Below are 17,796 nucleotides of genomic sequence, written 5' to 3' on the forward strand. Positions count from 1 at the left end.
AGTATTAGAAAGACAAAGGAAGAGCTGAATGTGGAAGCATGAGTAAATCCCAAGATCTGTAGCACTTCATCGAGAAGAGAAAACTAAAACCTAGACTTCGGATTGAATGTCTTTATTAAATAAATGAATAAATGGCAGCACAAACCAGCAGCAATAACTTCGGAAGGAATGGGGACAGGTGTAGGGTCTGAATATAATTGTTTATTTCACGGTCTTACAGTAGCTGAAGAACTATGCCCAGGAACCACTGATCCTATCACATACCGCAACTACAGAAAGGCAAAGCTGAAATACTAAGGACACTCTGCCTGTTCCATGACTGAATCACAATTTTATATAAATCATCCCACTACTCTGCTTTCACTTTAGAGCATATAAATCTTTTGCCTTTTATGGATTCTCCTAATACTAAGGTTTCCCACATGAAGACTGAAATCTGATTTTCTGAAAGTTTCCAACCCACAGCTAGGAGCAGTTGTGAATGCTGAAGGAACTATTTCTGAAATGATTCCATGCATTTCCTCACTTCCATTCTCCAGGATGTATTATTTCCTCTTGTGCCCATAACTACCCCCACATTTCTGGGGAAGAGAATGCACCAAAAGAAGAAACAGAACTTCCTGCCTTAGCCTTTTAGGAATCCTGTTTGTAGAAAGCATCTCAAAACTCCCAGGTTCTCACTACTTCTTGAAGAAATACTTGCTTATTGGCTCCATGCAGGAAATTAGGGAGGATCAAGGAATCTGTAAAGCTGATTAAAATGTAACAAAGAAAAAAATCAGTGTCCCATTTTGCACAACTGTACTTCTCTCTGGTGCCCCCAATAAGGATGGTTTTCTGGGACTAGTTAATATTCTTGGGGTTGGGGGTAGAAATCCTATGATCTAGTACTCCATTGACTTTGTGCCTAGAAGGCTTCTGAGAGACATGGAGTAGGCAGATAAATAAATAAATAGATAAATAAATAAGTAGATAAATAAATACATACATACATACAAACATACAATTCAATTGGCAGATTCATCGGCACCACCAGCACAGGAGAGGGAAGAGAACAAGATTAAACCGGGAAAGGCTGAGAAAGGAAGGGGCTTAAAAGGGACGGCAATGGGGATAAGGGGCGGGAGAGAGACATTTTGGCCTTAAAGCAAGTCCAAGTCGATGGAGTGGATGCTGGCAATGGGAGCTCTCCAGAAGTTGAAGGTGCTGTACTCGAGGAGGGGGTCACCTCCAGGGTTGTTCTGCTCCGCTCCGGTCGACTGAGTGCCCATCTGGCCAACGCTGTCGTCCTTGCTCTTGTAGGTGGATGTATCCGACAGGCCCAGGCCTTCTAGCTCCGACAGATCCAGTTCTGGGATGGGCATCCTCCAGAACAGAAAGGAGCTGTACTGGCTACTCACAGGGTCCCTCATACTTCCCTGGGGAAGAGCAAATCACTTGTTAGTCTTCATGCTAGAGCAAGTTCCTTGCCCCAAGCCTTCCCTCGCTTAAACTGCTTGTTTTTGTTTGCTCTGGTGAATAAACCAAGTTTTCTAAGACAAGTACCAGGAACTCTTTCGATTACGATTTTGCACCAGCTCCTAACTTCTCCCCATCTTAGGTGGGCCAGATCCTGCCTACTGCATCAGGCTTACCTTGGCTCTAAGTTTTCCTGCAGTAATATACCTTGGGCCTTAGGCACAGTAGGCAGGAACTGTATCTCTCTACTCTCAGGTATGATTTCCGAGGCTTTCTGAAATCTGGCCCCACTCGTGTGTGTGTGTGTGTGTGTGTGTGTGTGTGTGTGTGTGTGGTATTGAGGGGTTAACAGATGCTGGGTGTGCTAGGCAAACGTTCTAACCCTGAGTTATACCCTAAGCCTTCTTTTTACCTTTACTTTCAGACAGGATCTTACTGACTTGCCCAGTCCAACTTTGAACTTGAAATCTTCCTGCCTCAGCCTCCTGATTAACTGGGATTACAGGCCTGCTCCACTAGGCCTGCTCCATTAATTAATTAATTGTGCTGAGAATCAAAGCCAGGACTTTGCATGTGCTGGTCAAGGACCCTACACATTTCCAGAACTAAATATTTGGCTTCTTCAAGTCTGTTTAATAAGTTATGATGCTTCTGTAAAGGTTTTCCATGACATGTTCTATTTCTCTTCTTGCCTTTAAACTGACTACAAACTCACCTCCTCCAGGACATAACCCACAAGGCAGTCGCCCCCAGCGCCTTCCCAGCACCCTGCAGAGTTTTACCTGACTCCATCGTTGTTTTGGTTACAGATCACGATGGACTGGATATGTGTTATGCATTTATCTACTTAAAGAGACCAAAAATTCGTCCATGGGTAAAAACCCACCTACTAGATTGGGCATGGTGGCGTATGTCTTTAATCCCACCACTCAGGAGTCAGAAGCAGTTGATCTCTTGAGTTCCAGGTCAGCCTGGTCTACAGAGTTAGTTCCAGGACAGCCAGGGCTACATAAAGAGATCATGCCTCAAAAACAAAAACAAAAAACACCCTCTGCTGTGGATATTGTTCTGTATAAATCAAACACTGATTGGCCAGTGGCCAGGCAGGAAGTATAGGCGGGACAAGGAGAGAGGAGAATTCTGGGAAGTGGAAGGCTGAGTCAGGGAGACACTGCTAGTCGCTGCCATGACAAGCAACATGTAAAGATGCCGGTAAGCCATGAGCCATGTGGAAAGGTATAGATTTATAGAAATGGGTTAATTTAAGATATAAAAAGTTAGCAAGAAGCCTGCCATGGCCATACAGTTTATAAATAATATAAGCATCCGTGTGTTTATTTTATAAGTGGGCTGTCGGACTGCCGGGGCTTGGTGGGACCCAGAGAGAAAACTCCAGCTACAACCCTCCCCCAAAATACCAAAACAAACAAAAAACAAACAAACACATCTACTTTTGGGTAAAGCAGGAGCTAGACCTTACATATAAACATTAATTTGCCCTCACTAGCATAGTGAATACTTTGTTACTCACACATTTGTCCCCAAAGTGACAAGTCTTTATTATGTCTCTCTGGCCTAGCTCTCCTCAGAACAAACCCAGATGCTAGAAGAACTTTGTTCTACTACACCAGGATCTTTTCCCTCTGATCCACATGATAGAGAAAATCTGACCACACAGAACAACCAGGTTGGAAGTACCAGGTAAGGAAGCAAAGTTGAGATCAGAAGGAAATGGTACCTTGACAGAATCTCAGCTTTTTCTGGAGACAGGGTCTCACTATGCAGACCAGGCTGGCCCTGAACTCACCAAAAGCCGACGGCCTCTGCTTCCTGAGTTCTGGGGTTAAAGGCGCATGCCACTATGCCCAACTCCTCTTTCCACGTCTGAAGGATCAGTTCTAACACCTTTGCTTCTCATCCAACCCACACCTCACTCTGTGTGACCAGTAGAGTTCTCTGGAGCCTCCATGGATTATTTACCAGCCAGGAAAGGGCAAGAAGCTTTAGGTTAAATGTTCCCAAAGGAGCAAAAAGAACATTCCAACTGCCACCAAAAATAGAAGCCAGAGTTTCAAAAAGCCTTTCTGGAACACACTATCAGCCCTTACCAGCCTGTGACTCCTAAAAAGTGGCCTTAAGTAGGTTCCAAAATGTCCCTACATGAAGTGAAATGTCTCTACCAAAGTAGGAAAATTAACCTAGAACACAATCTGCAGGAAATGTGGGGTTCTAAATGGTCAGTGGGTAGACCAGAAGAGGGGTTTTGTTTTTGAGTCTTGCTTCAAACTCAACTCCAGTTCAGGCTGACTTTGAATACAAAGCTTTCATGCGAAGGCTTCCATAGTGCTGGAATTACAGGAATGGATCACCACACCAAGCCAGAACTTTTGGGCTGGTTTTTTTTTTTTTTTGGAGACAGGGTATTCCCTTGTAACCCTGGCTGTTACTTGGTATATAGTCCAGCTGGACCCCAAACTTCTGTCAATCTTCTTGCCTCAGTCTCCAGAGTGATGGCATTCCAGCTGTGGACCACACACTTGGGTTTCAGATTTGGCCTTCTCCCCTTAATCTTGCGCAAGGATAGACAGACACAGGTATACACACGGCCTCACTCACACCCATGAGGATATGGAAGGAGGCAAGAGGACAGCAGGTGTCCTGCTCTATCAATACATGCCCCATTTCCTTGAGACAGGTCGCTCTGAACCTGGAGCTAGCCTGGTAGCCAACAAGTCCAGCCATCCTTCTGTCTCCACCCTCCCATATTTCTGGGGCTACAGGCAACCATACCCAGTTTTATTTGGCTTCTGGGGATTTGAACTGAGGTTCTCTCTCTCTCTCTCTTTTTTTTTTTTTTTGGTTTTTCAAGACAGTGTTTCTCTGTTTCAACAGCTCTGGCTGCCCTAGAACTTGCTTTATAAACCAGGCTGGCGGCCGGGCAGTGGTGGTGCACATCTTTAATCCCAGCACACAGGAGACAGAGCCAGGCGGATCTCTGTAAGTTCGAGGCCAGCCTGGTCTAGGGAGTGAGATCCAGGACAGGAACCAAAACTACACAGAGAAACCCTGTCTCTCAAAAACAAAACAAAACATAACAAACAAACAAACCAGGCTGGCCACGAACTCAGAGATCCGCCTGCCTCTGCCTCCTGAGTGCTGGGATGAAAGGTATTCGCAGCGATCAAGAGGTTCAGGCAGTAGTCTGAGGAGTATGAGTTTGGGTCCAGGCTGGGCAAGACCCTAGCTCCAACAAAACAAGCAAAATAATAATAATAAATCATTTTTTTTTAGGCAAGGTCTCATACTAGCTTCAAAATCTAACTCCTGCTCCTCCTGCCTTCATCTCCCAAATGCTGGGTTTCCAGGCATGATTCAGGATAGCCGGCTTAAAAAAGCAAATTCTGGGTTTATTTCATTTGTCCATCCATCCTCTTCCTTCCCTTTCTCCTTTCTTCTCTCTCTGTCTGTCTCTGTTCTCTCTTCTCTCTTTCTCTCTCTCTCTCTCTCTCTTCTCTCTGTCTCTCTGTATCTCTTTCTCTCTGTCTCTCTCATCAAGCTCCAAAATAAGCCCCTGGGAACTGAACATTACTCAACAGAGAAGCAGTTTAACAAGAGCGTGATTCCGGGACTGAAGCAGGGCCAGGGAATTTGTAGAAAGGTGAGGTCACTGCCCTATGAACTCAGCTCTGATCATCTCCATGGTAACATGCAGAGAGCTAGCAAGCATGACTGTATCTATAACACCTTTTAGCCAACCAATCCCTGCTTAGGTCTGGGACTGCAAAGAACAAGCCTTAGAAGTCAGGCTGTTACTGACTCTGATTATCAGGGAAGTTTATTACATCACCAGGCTTTGCCTAGCTAGCTGACTCTAAAAAACAAAACAAAACAAAACAAAACAAAAAAACACCCTCTCTTATAAGTCTCCTACAGAGTGACCTTCCTATAATACAGGGCATATGATAGACTGTTTTCCAGAGACAATGTCTCAGGTAGCCTAAGAACTGAAGTAGCAGAGACTGACCTTGAATTTCTGATCCTTCTGACACCCAGATTACATAATAGGCTCTTAAGAAAAAAAAATACTCAAAAAAAAAAAAAGAAAAAAAATAGAATCATTAGGAAAAAGAAAAAAAATAATTTTTGTTCTTTTGAGCTAGGGTCTAGCTATGTAACCCAAGCTATGTAGAAACTTATATAGCCCAGGCTAGCCTGGAACTCAAGATCCTCTCTAGTCACAACTTCCAGCTTCTGGGTGCTGAGATCACAGGTATCATCCTCACACCTGACTTAAAATGAGAAAAAAAAAATATTTTTTTTGTTTTAAATTTTGTTGAGACAGGGTCGCTGTGGGATGTTCTGTATGTCAAATGTGTTGCTGATTGATCAATAAATAAAACACTGATTGGCCATTGGCTAGGCAGGAAGTATAGGCGGGACAAGGAGGAGAATAAAGCTGGGAAGTGGAAGGCTGAGTCAGAGACACTGCCAGCCACCACGATGAGAAACAGCATGTGAAGATGCCGGTAAGCCACGAGCCATGTGGCAAGGTATAGATTAATGGAACTGGATTAATTTAAGCTGTAAGAACAGTTAGCAAGAAGCCTGCCACGGCCATACAGTTTGTAAGCAATATAAGTCTCTGTGTTTACTTGGTCAGGTCTGAGCAGCTGTGGCACTGGCAGGTGAGAGAGATTTGTCCTGACTGTGGGCCAGGCAGGAAAATTCTAGCAACACAGGATCTCACTATGTTGCCCTGGCTGTCCTAGAACTCTTTCTACTTGTTTGACCTTGTAACCCAGGCAAGCTGGGCTGGGAGCGTCTGGGGCTTCTCCTCCTCTGCCTTCCATCTTGTTGTAGCACTGGGATTACAGCTGCATTCCCGAGCCCCACTTTAAGTGAGGTGAGTTCTGAGGATTCCAACTCAGGTCCTCACACTTGGGTGAGTAAAGATGGTATTACTCACTGAGCCATCTCCCTCCCAGCCCTGGCCCGGTACTCTCAGCAATTCTGTCTCAGCCTTCTAGGAGCCAGGAATATAAACATGTACCACCAAGCCCCATTATGAACTTTGAGCGGTGGTGGCGCACGTCTTTAATCCCAGCACTCGGGAGGCAGAGGCAGGCGGATCTCTGTGAGTTCCAAGCCAACCAGGGTTACACAGTGAAAGCCTGTCTAAAAAAAGACATGTGTTTGTGGTTTTATTTTTGTTTCTTAAACAAGATCTTGACATGTAGCCCAAGTGCTGGCTTCTAACTTGGAATCCTTGCCTCTGCCTCGGAGTCCTGGGATTACAGGCATGTGCCACTGCTCCCAGCTAAGAATTTAGTTCTCAAAGTAATTATTTCCTTAGTATATCCTGTTGACCACTTTCTGTGATTCTAATCTGAATAATAAGAGAGCTGGAGATGGTAGGGAATTCCTGAAACCCCAGCATCTGGCAGGTAGAGGCAGGAGGATCAGGAGTTTGATGTAAGCCTGCTACAAGAAACTGTTTTGAAAAACAGAGTAGAGAATGAGCTAGATTTTTAAGTCAGCGTTGACAAACCGACTCCTTTCCTTACAAGTGTAACATGGATAGCATAGTTGCCCAAACAATTTATCAGAGACTGGCAGACCTATCATCCAAACTGAAAAGCAAGAGTCAGGTGTGGTGGCACACAACTACAATCCCAGCACTCAGGAGGCTCAAGGATTGTGGGTTCAAGCCTAGCCTGAGCTGCATCGTGAGTCCAGAGCCCCTCAAAACTCAGACAAAAAGAACATGAACAAAACACAAAACCAATTCGAAATAAAACAATTTAAATGAAATTGTGTGGAAATATTTAAAGGAAATAGTAAAAAGCTGAAAATCTCCAGCCCAGAGGCATGTACAGAGACCCAAATTCGTTCCAGAAAACAGACGGATAGGCATATGTGGCATTAAAATAAAAAGATAGGCTGCTTTTAAGATGGCTTCCCTTTTCCTTCCTTAAATTTCCTTCACCCATCTTTTTACCTATTTTTATCTTTTTTTAAAAAAATAATTTATTTAATTCTGTTTTATGTGCATTGGTGTGAAGATGTCATATCTTCTTCTGACACAACAGACAGTTGTGAGCTGCCATGTGGGTACCGGAATTGAACCCGGGTCCTCTTGGGTCCTCTGGAATAGGATCCAGTGCTCCTAACCCCTGAGCCACCTCTGCAGCCCCACCTATTTTTAATCTTAAAGGCACTAGATGGTGACCGATGCCATGATACCGGCTCAATAAATGTTTCCCGATGCCATTCATTTTGAAATATCCAGATATTTTAGGCAAAGTAACTTCTAAATTTCATTGTCAGTTCCTAGAGATACAATGATTAATAACTACACACATTAAAAAGATACGATTTCTTTAAGCCACATGGACACACCCAAATACCCTTTGTCCAGACCCCCTCCCCAAGAGCATCCAAGGCCTACTCCACAGGCCTTGCTGTGTCATGCTACCGTGCAGTCTAAGGGTGGAGGGTGGACATGGAAGCTCTCTGGTATCTCTCATGTTGCTCTAGGATTTTCCTATCAGCCACAACCTTCCCCACTAATTAAGAGGGGCTGCAAAGGAAAATTTGCTCTCATCAGTGGTTCCTGTGGGCTGCACTGATCGCAACATGCCATCAGGCAATTCCACGGTCGCCCCCACCTGTCCTACCTCAAGGCTCTTTGGAGTAAAAAAATCTGAGACAGGGGGGAGATTGTTAAAGGTTTGGATCATTCTCAATAGTATCCCATATTAAAAAAAAGGGGGTACCCTACTCCCCAAAACTCCCTTCCAACTGATACAGAGCAGTGGAGGGGTGGAAATATAAGGCAGTAGAGGCTACAGGAATTATAGTGGGAATAAAGATTCACCAAATAACTGGTAGCAAAAATTATAGCTTGGAAAGGGAGATGCAGATAACCAGACACTAGACAGAAGTCATTAGATGCACAGGGCAAAAATTATAGGAAAATGGATACATGAAATGAGGAGCTAAAAGCCGAGAAATAATTACAGGTGAAGAGCTAGAAATGAACGCTTAGGTCCATGATAAGGCATAGATGGAGATCTCAACAGAGATAAAAACCTGGTACCAGCTACCCATTGTTCGCAGCGCCCCCTTCTCTCCTCTTCAACCGTCCCCCACCTAGTCTCACACGGGGGTCTTCCGAGCTTGAGAAGGCGCCCCTCTAATCTAGGTTACCTGTTATCAATGAATGACTAGCGTGTTCCGAAGATGGAGGGGCTGCCTCAGGGGCTCGGGGGTCGGTTCTGGGCCTGAGAGGAGGCGGCTGCCGAAGGAAGCCCGTTGGGGGGACGAGACGGCTTTGTCTGCTCACGCCTTCTCCCTCGTCTGTGACAGAGTCGGCCGCCGGGTCTCCCCTGCAATGCAGCCCCTCCTAGCAAGGGCGGAAGCGCTCCCCGCCCCCTCTCTGCCTGACTCGGCTAATTCGAATGATAGGTTCCGGAACACGCCACCCGGGCTAGCGCCTCGCCCCCGGCTCGCCCAGCACCCCCACCTCTCCAGCACCCCCCCGGCTGACCGGGGTGCGATGGCCGGGCGGTCAACTGCCCTCTAACTTAGATGTACGGATTAAAAGGTCTTCCCGCTAGACCACAAAACGGCCCTCCTTGCCCACTGGGAGGACTCAAGGGGGGGGGGGGACTCGGGGAGGCTCGGAAAGGCCCCCCCCGCGCGTGCTCGCCTCTGCGCCGGCGACAGGTGGACAGGCGCAGCGCAGACCCTCGGGGTGCTGCGGGTGTCCCCCGCGGGCCACGCCGTGCGCCCCGGGGCGGGCAGGCCTGGGCGGAGCGCTGCGCTCGGCTCGCAGCCCCGCGGCTTTCGTAATCGCGTCGCCGGCGTTTCCGCCCTCGGCCGGCCCCACCTCTTGCCGGCCCTGCCCTCGACTCCCCGCCGTGCCGAGCAGCAGCCCGGGAAGCCGGAGCGGCGGAGCCCCCGCCCGCAGCGGCCACCGCCTGGACGCCGGGGGAGCCGCAGGTGAGAGCGCCGCCGGGCGGGCCGGGCTGCGCGCGGGCGGGCGGGCGGGCGGCCGGCGGGGAGGAGGGCAGTGCAGGGCGGCGGGGAGGGCAGGGCAGGGCGGCGGGGAGCAGGTCGCGGGCACCGTCCACGCGCGGCCAGCGCCAGCCGGGGGAAGGCAAGGGACTCGGCGATCGCAGCGTGGGGGCCGGGCGGGAGGTGCGAAGCGACCGGGGGCTCTTCGCCGGCCCACTGACCTCAGAGATCTGCTGTCCCAGACAAAACGGAGGGGTGCCGGGGGGCCCGGAAGGACTAAGCCAGACCGAGGCCGCCCCCGGAGAACAGTGACAGAGCCAGGACGATCCCCTGAGGGTCCCATCTTAGTTCCGAGGGGGTGGGGGACAGAGCTGGAGTCTGATGGAAAATATTGGGGGAGGGGAACACATTAGGGTCTCCTGTTTTCTCAGGTCCCCAGAAGCCCTTTCCTGGGGTTAGGGCACGGTTGGTACTAGAACAAATGTCTGTCACTTGGCTGAAAAGGGGCCCATTCCTCTCGCCAGGGCCCCTCAGCGGCCCGCTGTGTCTGGAGGGTCTCCACACAGGGACCAGCTGCATCCCTGGGCGTCCAGCCAGAATTTGCCCACACTATTCTCAAGTCTCTTTCTCTCCAGCTGCTTCTTGTGAAGGCTTGTCAGACAGCGGGTTGGAGGCCTTGGGGCTGGAGGCAGCGGGACCGGGAAAACCGGTTTGGGGCTACCACAGGCCCCGGGAACTACCTGAGTACATCCTTCCTCCCCGGCTCTTTTTCCCCACCCCCGTCCTGCTTGCCCCTTCTACGGTTCGGCCCACCGTGACCATGACCGTGCTTTGGAGATTGTCATTCCAGGTTCTGGATTTCTTGTGGAACTGAGAGGGGCCCCACTGTCAGGATGTGGCGTTGTGCGGTCTAATCCTTGATCCCTTCCCTTCCCCGTCTCCTTCCTTTTTTCTGTGGGGATGAAGTGGTGGGCAGTGGATGCAGCATCGCTCCCTCCTCAGCTCACCAGCTGAGGCCTCATTTGTCCCTATCCCAATCGTTGGCTGCTTTAAAACAGAGTGACAGCCAATGCCTAGTACTTCCTTTTCTGGCTTTGTTCCTCTTCTCCCACCCCACACTACCGCACTGACCCTGGCCTGTCTTCACACTCTGACTCCGCCTCCACGTTTCAGGGACCCTAATGTCCTAGGGAATGGAGTTTCCTGGTCACCTCTCATCATCATGGGTTGTTTCGTGCCAAGTCCCACACACACTTTCCCTCCACCCAGCGTGGTCAGGTCCCTGGAAGAGAAACAGAAACGTCCTTGTTCCCTCCAGGGCCCCCTTTCCTCTCCCTCCTCCTCTTCCCTGCTCTCAGCATTGGCCACCTCTGTCCACTCAGCTTTGAGCAGGGTGGAGAATCCTGGGTAGAGTCCAGCCTCAGTATGGACTGTCTGGTAGTGTTGGGGGTTTCCTCTGATTCTTTATTGTTTTCTCCGTTTCCCCAACCCTTACCACCGGCCACCATCATGACAAGCCTTGTGACCGACTTTCCCACTGACCAGGCCTCCCCTCTCAGGACAGCTGTGCTCTGACCAGTCCTGGTTACTCCTCCTCCTCCTCCCTCCCAGGGGTGGGAAGGGAGGTGAAAGAAAGCCCAGACTCTTGGGTTCTTTCCTACCCTAGAAGCTATGTTCCACTGAGTGATCTCATCTCAAGGCTGCTAGAAAACAACACAGAAAAAAACACTCAAAAAAAAAAAAAAAAACAAACAAAACTCCGTTTTTTTGGTCAGTCTAGGCGGATGGAGCACCCAGCTTCCAGCCTCAAGCCTAGAGGAAAGGCCCGGTCCCATTCATGCTACTGTTTAATCTTCATGAACTGCCCTATTGGACTCCTGGGCTGTGCTATAGGACAGGGCAGTACAGTCCGTGTAGAGGAAACTCAGATGGCCGTCACCCCAGGGTGGCGGCAGGGAGAAGGGGAGAAAGTTCTGCCTTGGACACAAGTGCTACTGGAAAGTTCCTGTGTCTGGTTCACTGGGTGCTTGGAAGTGGTGGGAAGGAGGAAGAGAACAGGTCAGAGTGGGAGGGGAGGGGGCAGGGAGGCCTGAGCCTTATAGGGCGTAAGACACCGAACTGCACAGGATGGGACACGTGAGAAAGGGTGGGGAGGCTGCGAAGTGATTCCTCAGGACATTACCTGTAAAGGGCACGCGCACACAGCCTACACAAGGTCAGATATTAACTCTAAATGGACTCTGGGAGGCCGTTGGGCCACAGCTGGGGGAAGTGAGGAGGCACCAAGACGCTGGAGTGAGCAGGAAGAAATTCCTCGCTCCAGAAGGATTTGTTGAGGCCGGCACCTCTGCAGTTAGCCTCCTAGGAACTAGGTGGTCCTAAGGCAATTTAGGTGTTGGGGCAAGGTAAGAGAAAAGGGAGGCCAGGGCGGAGGCCTTGTTTGTGAGAACAAAAACCACTATTTCCTCTTCAGAGTCACTCACATGCCCCTCCCCTCCTGCCCCAGCCCAGGGAGAAGGGAGCTGAAGTTGGTAGCACCCTAACTGTTCATTTCTGTCGCTGTTTGGTTTTCTCTGTCTCATCCAGAGTCCTTAGCCCCTTCCTCCCTGGTCCCAGGAGTCACTGCGCCTTACCCTGTTGATGGTCTTTTTGCACTATTCATTGTAAGAAGCAACCGTGAGCCCTTGTGTTTGGAGGGGGTCAGTATTGGGGTACGGTAGTAGAGCCTCCAAGAGAGAAGATGGAGGTTTATCAGAAGGTCTGGGGGATGGGGATGGCGGGGGATGTTTCTCACTAACCTTTTTTTTTTTTTTCTTTCTGCTAAAATTCAGGATCCCACATCTAAAGAAGACAGTGCCTGCCTGCCCAAGCCTCTTGCTAATGCTTTTAGTGGCTCCAGGTTCTGACCTTCACCACACAGCTAAGGGTCTCTAGGATTCCCGAGCCATCCAGCTGTGTGAGCCCAGGGTGTTGTTACACCTGAGAGTGAGGACTGGCTGGTTAGCAACAAAACAAGAGCCCTCTGGGGCATCTGGCAGAGGCCCGAAGCTGGAACCATCAGGGAATATGAGTGAATTTTGGCACAAACTGGGCTGCTGCGTGGTCGAGAAGCCTCAGCCGGTAAGTGCCCTGTCCCCACCCCGACACATGCACAGGAAGTAGTTACCATGTGCGGTGAAGTGGACACGCCATCTCTGGTCTGCCTTCCGAAAACCACACTTCTCACCTACCTCCTGAGAGCTTCTGGGGCAGGCCAAGTATGCGCATGTGCAATAAAGGGGCCTGTGTGACAGAAGAGTTGAATAGTTCTAGCTGTCACCTGCTCCTGTTCTGAGGTGGGCAGGGGTTGTAGGTAGAACTGAAGACCTGTCAGCGTCCCCCTCTTCATCCAGAGGTGTCTTTGCTCTGTCCTTTCTTTGTGTGATCACTCGGCAGACCGGTCCTTACCACTCTGGTGACAGTGTCTCTGGTTTGTTACTCCAACTTCGTCTTGCCTACCCTGATGTTTGCCCGTTATACTGCCAAATCAACCCTTCACTCTTAGTGGTTTTGCGAGACTCCTTCCCCTTCCTCCACGGGAGGAGATGGCTGCATATGTGACTCCCTGTCTTCTCCAAACAGAAGAAGAGGAGAAGACGGATTGACCGCACCATGATCGGGGAACCCATGAATTTTGTCCACTTGACTCACATCGGCTCGGGAGAGATGGGGGCTGGAGATGGACTTGCCATGGTAATAAGGGGAGGGGGAGGGGCTTATTTGGGGGTATAGTCAAGCGAGGGACGTAGCAGAATACTTACTGGGGAAACAAGAATCTTAGATGGTAGACCTGGTCCCCAGTGGTGTGCATTTCTGATCTCTAGGGCCTATGTAACTTCTTTACAGTTACCCTACTGGTCTTCATTGAGTGAGGGAAATATATGTTGTAGTAGTTGAAGTTTTTCTCAAACCACAGCTCTCCTAACTAAGAATTAATCAGTGCTAGGACGTAGCTCAGTGGGTAGGGTGCTTGCCTAGGATGCAGGAAGCCCTGGGTTTGATCCCCAGCCTTCAAAAACTGGGTGTGGTGACTCAGACCTGTAACCTCAGGACTCAGGAACGAGGGATCAGAGGCTCAAGGTCATCCTGCACAAGGAGTTTGAGGCCAGCCTGGCCTAGAGACCCTATCCCAAAATAGAAAAAAAAAAAAGAAAACCTGTTAAATCAGTGTCAGAGTGAGTCATATTGTGACTGGGAATCCTGGGCCATGAAAGGCCCTGTTCTAAATCATGTTTCTGATGCATCTCTGCTCTTGGTAAGGGAGATGGGTGTGGACATAGTTTTTAATACTGGTTATAAAACTCACAGAGAAATATGGGAGTGGTTTTGTGTGTGTGTGAGGGGGATCTCATTAGTAAATGACTCATTTTTACCTCGTCTTCCTGAGACTTCTCTGAGAAGGGTGGTGATCAGGTCTAAACTCTTCAGACAGATGTCATTGCCAGAAAAGAGATGAGGTCAAACTCCTCCTGGGGACACAGGGTAAACTGCTGCTTGGCGTGGAATGTGGAGAGTTAGGTGACTGTGTGACATGTGCTTTTCAACAGACAGGTGCAGTTCAGGAGCAGATGAGATCCAAGGGAAACCGAGACAGACCATGGAGCAATTCTAGGGCCTTGTAGCTCCCATGGGACTGGTAAGTGTGTGCCTGTGCCAGCATAGCCTGATGCCCTGCCTCAGACCCTTAATCTTCTGATGCAAGAGTGAGAAGTGAGCCAGGCGGTGGTGGCGCACGCCTTTAATCCCAGCACTCGGGAGGCAGAGCCAGGCAGATCTCTGTGAGTTCGAGGCCTGGGCTACCAAGTGAGTTCCAGGAAAGGTGCAAAGCTACACAGAGAAACCCTGTCTCGGAAAAAAAAAAAAAAAAGAGTGAGAAGTGAATGGATGGAAAGAAGTAAAATGAAAATTCAAGAACACAGGATCAAAAAATGTAGGCTCTTTACAAGGAAGGCAGGGGGTGGGGTATAGTGGCACACACACATAGTCCCAGCACACTGGAGGTCAAGGCAGGAAGAATAGTTCAAGCTTCTCTTCAACAAATAGTGAAGTCAAGGTCAGTGTAGGCTACATGGTACCCAGGCTCAAAAAACAAAAAAAAATGAAGAGGGCCAGGTGGCAGTGGTGGTCCCCGCCTTTAATCCCAGCACTCAGGAGGCAGAGCCAAGCGGATCTCTGTGAGTTCGAGACCAGCCTGGGCTACAGAGTGAGTTCCAGGAAAGGTGCAAAGCTACAGAGAGGAACCCTGTCTTGAAAAACAAAAACACAAAACAAAACAAAAAAATTTTTGAGGAAAGAGCCTTACGGCAAGTTTAAAATGTGTACTATAGGCCGGGCACGGTGGCATATATCTTTAACCCAGCACTGGGGAGGCAGAGGCAGGCAGATTTTTGCAGATTTGAGGTTAGGACCACATAGTGAGACTCTGTCTCCCTTGTACTTCCCCACAAAGATGTATATATAACATACATATATATGTATATACATATATACACTATATATAATGTGTGGGTGTGGGTGTGTGTGGTGCCTTCTCCCTCGGGCTTTGTTTTCTTCTTGTCCAGTAGGGTTTTGGTAGGTAGCTAAAGTGACTCAAATTCACTTTGTTGCCCAGGCTGACTTTAAATTCAGGATCCTCCTTTCAGAAACTTCCAAGAGCTAGGACTACAGATGTGTGCTGTTGTGTCTATCTCCAGATCGTCCTTCTTTAAAAAAAAAAAAAAGTTTGGCCAGACACTGTGGTTCATGCCTGTAATCCTAGCACTTCGGAAATTGAGGCAGGAGGATTGCTATGTGTTTGAAAGCAGCCGGAGCTACGGTATGAGACCAAGAGTTGATTGTTTTGTTTTGTTTTGTTTTGTTTGTTTACATTTAGGCTCTTCAGTCTTGGAGTTCCCGTTCCATGTCCAGCCCAGAAGAAATGCCGCCCTCACCAGATCCCTTCTACAACCAGTGACCCAAGGCTCCTTCCTCCCCTCTTCCTAACAAGTGCCTCAAAAGGCATGGGGGCTGGACTCCCTCCACTCCCTCTGGCCTCTGCCCCTCCTGGAGATGGGGTCAAGGCAGCAGGACTGACCAAATGACTACTGGTGGGCCAGAGGAGCTCAGCCGAAGCTCTGGGCACCCTAGATCTGAGCTGGGGGTTCTCTGGGAACCTGGAATGAGTTCCCTGCTCCTGAATGAAGGTCGGGTGCCACCTGTTTAAACTTCTTGCCTTTATTCTTTAACGGAGGCAGGTAGGTGAGGGGACCGCAGCTGCCCCCCTGCCCTCTTTCCTTCTGGAATGAGCAATGCAGTGGTCAGGGGGCGGGGTTGCCACTGCCCAGTCCACGCTGGATTTTAGACCGTAAGCTCACAGCCCTCCATGTCTCTCTGCCGGCACCAGGGTCTTGCTCCAGTTAGACCTCTAATCCCATGCTTCTGTAGTATTAATAGCTTCCCAGAAATATTCTTTTTTTTTAATTAATTAAAAATTTAATTTAAGATGAGTTCTTTTAATTACCCCCATCCTGCTGCTGTCTGTCCTTGTCCCGTCCCTTTTAGGATCCTTATTGATTCCCATTGAAGAAGAGGTGAGGAATGGATCTTAATTTGACCACATTCCATTTAAGACCTGAGAGTCCTGGCCTGCCCTCTGTTAGCCTCCCTGCTGGCCAGGTAAAGGAAGAGGAGGGTTCTGTGTCAAAGCCAGGATGTAGCAAAATTAGCTGTATCTCAGGGTGGACTTCCTGTTAGGACTATGACAAGTGGTGAGGGAAATAGGTTGAGAGGACTCTTGGAGCACAGGTCTTAGGATCCTTTATGGAAGCCTAGCTTTTCAGCTCCAACAGTTGGGACAGTTTGGGCTGCGTCATTCTTTGTAATGGAGGGCTATTCTGCATGCTATAAACTATAGCACCTCTGGCCCACCCTATTATGGCAACCAAAATGCCCCCGGAAATTGCCAAATGTCTCCTAGGGACAAAATTACCCACAGTTGAGAACTGCAGCTTGAGAGCCAAGGTATGTTTTTTCTTAAGTGATTTCCACATCCCCCACCCCGCCCCCCCAAGTCTGGTTATTCATCCTGAGCCATGGCTGAGCTCGCGCCCTCAAGGAACAGGCTCAGCGGAGCTGCGCATCTTCTTTGAACGTAGTGCTTGTGCTTGCATGGGCTCAAGTCTCTGTGACAGACATGTACGATGTGTCTCTGTTTTTTGATCTCTGCAAGAGGGCCTCCCACAGTTCAGAGACAGGAACAGGGTATGCTGGGATAGGAGAAGAGGGCTCAGAAGCCAACCGTGGAGACACTGGTGGTGCCGCCCACGTGCTGAGCCCCTCTGTGCTCTAGTCCTTGAACCCAGTGTAAGACTCAGGGAATTTGGAAGATCGAGTGTCACTCACCACGTGGCTGAAGATCCTGCGATAGATGGGAAGCACTGTAGGAGCAGAGTCTTTGGGCCCTTTGTTTTCTCAGGTCTTTTTGTTCTGGCCCTTTCTTTGCAGGCTGATTAGAAAGGCAGAACAAGACAGATGAGCCGCCACCGGTCCTAGAAGAGAGGGCTGGGGTCTCATTAGCTCTGTAATAGGAAGCTTGTTGTGTGGTAATGGGTCAGGGCTGTGGAAACTGATCCACCCCTGCCGACTCCGTCCAGTTACCCCTCACATAGTGACTGAGGTTTCCGTTTGTCCAGAGCTCAGTGTGCTGCTGTAGTTTTTCAGGCTCTAACATTGGTCGTGGACGTCCATTCCCAGTTTGCTTACGCACAGTTCAGTCAGGTCTGCCTGCCTCCCTGAAGGGAGCTTACCTTGTTGCCCTAGAGGAGCTCATTAGTTGGAGGCTACATGAACACTTGCGGGCATGGTGGACCTGTGCCCACGGGGCAGCACGCTCCTAGGAAGGCCGTGAACATCAAGTCACAATGGCAAAAAGCTGGACACTGTGGGGGTAACAGGAGGGGATGAGGTGTGGGTGAAGCTGAGCTCCAGCCTTTGTTAACTACTTTGGACACAGTCTTCTCCTGGCTGTTCTCCTGCCTTGAGCAACCTTCTCTAATGTGTATGCCACCACCACTTAACAAAGTGATTGGAGTGGGTTGAGAGTCATAATTTATATTAAAAACCTGATGAACTTTTAAGATACATTTTTCCAATAAAAAGAGTTAAGCAAAATAGTTGCAGAGTAATCACTACGAATGTGTGTTAGATCAAAAGATGGGCATGGAAAAAAAATAAATAACTGGGCCTGGTGGTGCACACCTTTGATCCCAGCACTTGGGAGGCAGAGGCAGGTGGATCTCTCTG

At 49.1% G+C, this 17,796-nt stretch overlaps 2 protein-coding genes across 2 annotated transcripts; one reads left to right on the forward strand and one right to left on the reverse strand.

The window, feature by feature from the left end:
- Positions 1-96: 96 nt before the first annotated feature.
- On the reverse strand, positions 97-8,956 carry Mllt11 (MLLT11 transcription factor 7 cofactor). Its single transcript, XM_052730500.1, has 2 exons — positions 8,668-8,956; positions 97-1,418 (listed from the first exon to the last, which is right to left on the reverse strand). The coding sequence occupies exon 2, from the start codon at positions 1,410-1,412 to the stop codon at positions 1,143-1,145; it is 270 nt and encodes an 89-aa protein (XP_052586460.1). The 5' UTR covers positions 1,413-1,418; positions 8,668-8,956; the 3' UTR covers positions 97-1,142.
- Positions 8,957-9,340: 384 nt separating this feature from the next.
- On the forward strand, positions 9,341-17,666 carry Cdc42se1 (CDC42 small effector 1). Its single transcript, XM_052730501.1, has 5 exons — positions 9,341-9,462; positions 12,309-12,597; positions 13,099-13,209; positions 14,064-14,152; positions 15,389-17,666. The coding sequence occupies exons 2-4, from the start codon at positions 12,544-12,546 to the stop codon at positions 14,136-14,138; spliced, it is 240 nt and encodes a 79-aa protein (XP_052586461.1). The 5' UTR covers positions 9,341-9,462; positions 12,309-12,543; the 3' UTR covers positions 14,139-14,152; positions 15,389-17,666.
- The last annotated feature ends 130 nt before the right edge of the window (positions 17,667-17,796 follow it).

The sequence above is a fragment of the Peromyscus californicus genome, unplaced genomic scaffold (genome assembly GCF_007827085.1).
Source record: "Peromyscus californicus insignis strain IS unplaced genomic scaffold, ASM782708v3 Scaffold_9__1_contigs__length_137607984, whole genome shotgun sequence".
NCBI classification, from domain to species: domain Eukaryota; kingdom Metazoa; phylum Chordata; class Mammalia; order Rodentia; family Cricetidae; genus Peromyscus; species Peromyscus californicus.